At 46.4% G+C, this 4,680-nt stretch overlaps 1 protein-coding gene across 1 annotated transcript; it reads left to right on the forward strand.

Annotated features, from left to right (window-relative positions):
* Positions 1-946: 946 nt before the first annotated feature.
* On the forward strand, positions 947-3,663 carry LOC146652917 (uncharacterized). Its single transcript, XM_085382818.1, has one exon. The coding sequence runs from the start codon at positions 950-952 to the stop codon at positions 2,780-2,782; it is 1,833 nt and encodes a 610-aa protein (XP_085238944.1). The 5' UTR covers positions 947-949; the 3' UTR covers positions 2,783-3,663.
* Positions 3,664-4,680: the final 1,017 nt, after the last annotated feature.

Genomic DNA, 4,680 nt, shown 5'->3' on the forward strand with positions numbered 1-4,680 from the left:
GCGGTCACTTTTTTGTTCCTTTGCTGTATAACTTTCACTGTCGCAGCCTAGTAGGCGTGAGAAGCCGTTTTCTTTTGTTGAACAAGTTTTCTCCTGTTTTTCGTTAGATAGTTAGGTAAGTGACTTGTCTTTTGTTTGGGCTTCTTTTTATTTTGGTGTAGGGAAGACTAGGGATTGTTTTATAGGGAGTTTTGTTTATTGTTTTGGCATTGCTCACTGCTGATGAAAATAAATGGCTGCTTAAATACTTAAAAAAGGTGTCGTTGTTGGGGTTTGTGTGTGGGTGGGAAGTGAGTGGGGCAAACTATTTGTTACGTTTATTTACTTGCCGGGACCAGAACGTAACATATTGGGGGCTCGTCTCTTTTGTGTTCTTTTTGTGGCTTGTTTTCTTGGTTGGCGGTTTTTTCTTGTGTGGGGGGGTGTGTGTGTTAGGATGGAGTTTAAGTTGGAGGACTTCACTCTGAGCCCGTCTGCGGAGAAGTTGGACAGGTGTAAAAAGGCTGACCTCTTGCTTGTTGCTGAATTCTTTGATGTGACTGTGCCGTTGACTGCGAAGAAGAAAGAGCTTAGGGAGCTCCTGTGTGTCCAGTTGACGGACAGGGGGTTGTTTGGTGAGCCGGGTCCTGCAGGGGGGGTTGAGCTGGGGGCTGTTGCTGGTGTTTCTGCCCCACTGAAAAATCTCCCTTTTCCGCCTAGCCCTTCTGTGGAGGAGCTGCAGTTAACGCTGCGCATTAAGGAGGTGGAGCTAAAGAAACAGCAGTTGGAGGTGGACGCTATGCACTTGAGGATCAGGGCTCTGGAGGTAGAGAGGGGAGCCTCTGTGTCTGCCAGCCCTCCTGTACCTCGGTTAGCCCCGCAGGTACCCTCTCCGGAGTCATCATCCCCGCAGGTACCCTCCCCGGAGTCATCATCCCCGCAGTCGCCATCTCCGCGGCCACCGGCCCCGATGCCAGGTGGTGGCTTTGATGTGAGTAAACACATCAAAATGGTGCCGGCGTTTCGGGAAACTGAGGTGGATTCGTATTTCACAGTGTTTGAACGTATCGCAGGTGCGCTGCACTGGCCAAAGGATGTGTGGTCTCTTTTACTCCAATGTAGATTGGTGGGGAAAGCTCAAGAGGTATGCACCGCTCTTTCTCTGGAGGACAGTTTTGACTATGATATGGTGAAGGCTGCTGTCCTACGCGCTTACGAGCTTGTGCCAGAGGCTTACAGGCAGAGATTTAGGGATGGGAAAAAATCCGCCAACCAGACCTATGTGGAGTTTGCCAGAGAAAAGAAAACTCTGTTTGATAAGTGGTGTCATGCTACAGAAGTAAAAACCTTGGAAGACCTGCGTGAGTTGGTGACGTTAGAAGAGTTTAAAAATCAACTACCAGACACTGTGGTAACCTACTTAAACGAACAGAAGGTTACGACTCTCGCCGCTGCTGCTATACGGGCTGATGAGTTTGTGTTGACACACAAAGTGGTGTTTTCGGTTCCTGCTCACAGTTTTCCGTCTTCCAGTAGCCCGCCCAGATGGTCTCCAAGGGGCACCCGCCGTGCCATCCCCTCATCCATTGAGAACCGCGTGTGTTTTTTTTGCCATGAGCAGGGACACCTTATTGCGGTTTGCCCTGCTCTGAAGAGAAAAGAAATGACCAGGCAGGGTACATCTCCTTCCCCAATAAACCTTCTACAGACAAACTCTCCTACTTGGGGGGAGGTGATGGCCCCCGAAAATGATAAAGTAGATAAGGAGTTTAAGCCGTTTGTGTCAAACGGCTTTGTTTCCTTGATAGGAGAAGATCGGCGGACTCCTGTCAGTATTTTGCGAGACACTGGTGCGAAACAGTCGCTCATTCGTGAGGGGGTCTTACCGTTTTCAGCTCAATCCTGTTGTGGGGCGGATGTGTTAGCCTGGGGAGTTAGGATGTGTGTAATACGGGTTCCTTTACACTTGGTGCAGCTTTCGTCTCAGTTTTTGTCTGGTGAGGTTAAGCTTGGGGTGCGGCCCCAGTTACCGGTTGCAGGTATTGACATCATCTTGGGAAACGATCTAGCTGGCGGCACAGTTTTTCCGTCGCCAGAAGTAGTCGATATACCACTTACAGATAACAGTGGTTTCGATCGTGCCACATCAAAGGCTGTTCAAACCGTCAGTGTAAAGACATTTAGGCAGAGGAGAGGTGCGAGTGGATCCCAGCAACAGCAGCAGCAGAATAGGAGGCAGCCCAAGGGGACGAGAAGAACAAATATTCAAACCACAAGGGTCGCTGAAGCCACCATGCAATCAGACCCAAGTAGATTCACTTTTCAGGACAGTCAGCAGCAAAATGCTGAAACCAGGCCACCTGCTAGAAAAAGACAAGGACCTCGACGGCATAGGGACCGCAGAAGAGGCCAGCTGATGGTGGCTAATGCTCCATCTCCCACCCTTAAATTTGACACAGACTTTGATTTTGATTCCTCCAACGCGCAATTCATTAAGGAGGCGCTTGAGAAGAAGTTACAGGAGGGGCTGAATCTAAAGGATGGGAATTCTGAGGGAAGGGAAAAGGAGGGGTTGCAGCTGAGTTCAGGGGAGGATCATTTTGGTCCAAAGTGCTACTATGACAAAGCAAAGTTTTTCTTTGACAACATCTCATCTGATAATGGGCTCAGACTGACGTGGGCAGAGGAGCGAAAGCGCAATCTGGAGACTTTTGGTGTCCCTGGGCGGTTCCTGAGGGGCCAAGGATTCAGAGGTGGACGCCAGTGTTTTGGGGGCGGGTGCAGTGCTCGTGCAGGAGGATGAAAATGGCATTGACCACCCAGTCTGTTTCTTTTCTAGAACATTTCTAAAACAGCAACCAGCGCCTCATGCGTTGGTCCTTACTCCTACAGGATTTCAACATTGAGATCCAATATATAAGAGCTTAGAGAATGTTATGGCTGATGCCCTCTCTAGGTCGTAAATCAAACATCTTTGTGTGGGGTTGGATGTTTGATTTTTTGTTGGGTGGGGGAAACTGTTATGACCCAGTGATGTGTTTGTTGGTGTTGTGCCTCCCACCGGAGGATGGTGGCGGTATTTTCCCTTTTTTCTCTCCTAGGAGGTGGACACCTGGGCGTGGCTGCTAGGTATCTGGGTGGAGTCTCTACACACCTTCCGACTGGATAATTGATGGACCACCTCCAGTACTTAACGTCCGGATGACAGTCACCTGGGAGTGCTGTTTGGAACCCCGTTGACTCGGTCACGGAGTTGTGGGTTGTGTCATTGTAGTGCAGGCTGGAGTATTCACGTGTACCTCTAGCCTTGCCATGTAAATAATTGTAAATAAGTTAACCAGTGGCGGTCACTTTTTTGTTCCTTTGCTGTATAACTTTCACTGTCGCAGCCTAGTAGGCGTGAGAAGCCGTTTTCTTTTGTTGAACAAGTTTTCTCCTGTTTTTCGTTAGATAGTTAGGTAAGTGACTTGTCTTTTGTTTGGGCTTCTTTTTATTTTGGTGTAGGGAAGACTAGGGATTGTTTTATAGGGAGTTTTGTTTATTGTTTTGGCATTGCTCACTGCTGATGAAAATAAATGGCTGCTTAAATACTTAAAAAAGGTGTCGTTGTTGGGGTTTGTGTGTGGGTGGGAAGTGAGTGGGGCAAACTATTTGTTACGTTTATTTACTTGCCGGGACCAGAACGTAACACAAGACAGTGCGTTTCTCACTGTTACATGCATTTGAATGGGGAACTCGCCCGAAACAAAGTATAGGTTTTCATTATGTGTATAACTTGGAAATCTTAGCTCAAACAGCTGCAAATCCTGTTTTCCCAGCACGGGGACCTTGAGTTCTATAAGATAAAGCCATAAACATGTGTATCCGAGTCTTCTATCAAAAGTTACAGCTATTTATATGAAGTTGTACAAAAACGCTTTCTTTCGCCAAGACAGTGCGTTTCTCACTGTTACATGCATTTGACTGGGGAACTCGCCCGAAACAAAGTATAGGTTTTCATTATGTGTATAACTTGGAAATCTTAGCTCAAACAGCTGCAAATCCTGTTTTCCCAGCACGGGGACCTTGAGTTCTATAAGATAAAGCCATAAACATGTTTGTCTGAGTCTTCTATCAAAAGTTACAGCTATTTATATGAAGTTGTACAAAAACGCTTTCTTTCGCCAAGACAGTGCGTTTCTCACTGTTACATGCATTTGAATTGGGAACTCGCCCGAAACAAAGTATAGGTTTTCATTATGTGTATAACTTGGAAATCTTAGCTCAAACAGCTGCAAATCCTGTTTTCCCAGCACGGGGACCTTGAGTTCTATAAGATAAAGCCATAAACATGTGTATCCGAGTCTTCTATCAAAAGTTACAGCTATTTATATGAAGTTGTACAAAAACGCTTTCTTTCGCCAAGACAGTGTGTTTCTCACTGTTACATGCATTTGACTGGGGAACTCGCCCGAAACAAAGTATAGGTTTTCATTATGTGTATAACTTGGAAATCTTAGCTCAAACAGCTGCAAATCCTGTTTTCCCAGCACGGGGACCTTGAGTTCTATAAGATAAAGCCATAAACATGTTTGTCTGAGTCTTCTATCAAAAGTTACAGCTATTTATATGAAGTTGTACAAAAACGCTTTCTTTCGCCAAGACAGTGCGTTTCTCACTGTTACATGCATTTGAATTGGGAACTCGCCCGAAACAAAGTAT

This window comes from Rhamphochromis longiceps, linkage group LG15 (genome assembly GCF_057381845.1).
Source record: "Rhamphochromis longiceps isolate RC_006_pf linkage group LG15, R_longiceps_female_GT1.1, whole genome shotgun sequence".
In the NCBI taxonomy this organism is placed as follows: Eukaryota; Metazoa; Chordata; class Actinopteri; order Cichliformes; family Cichlidae; genus Rhamphochromis; species Rhamphochromis longiceps.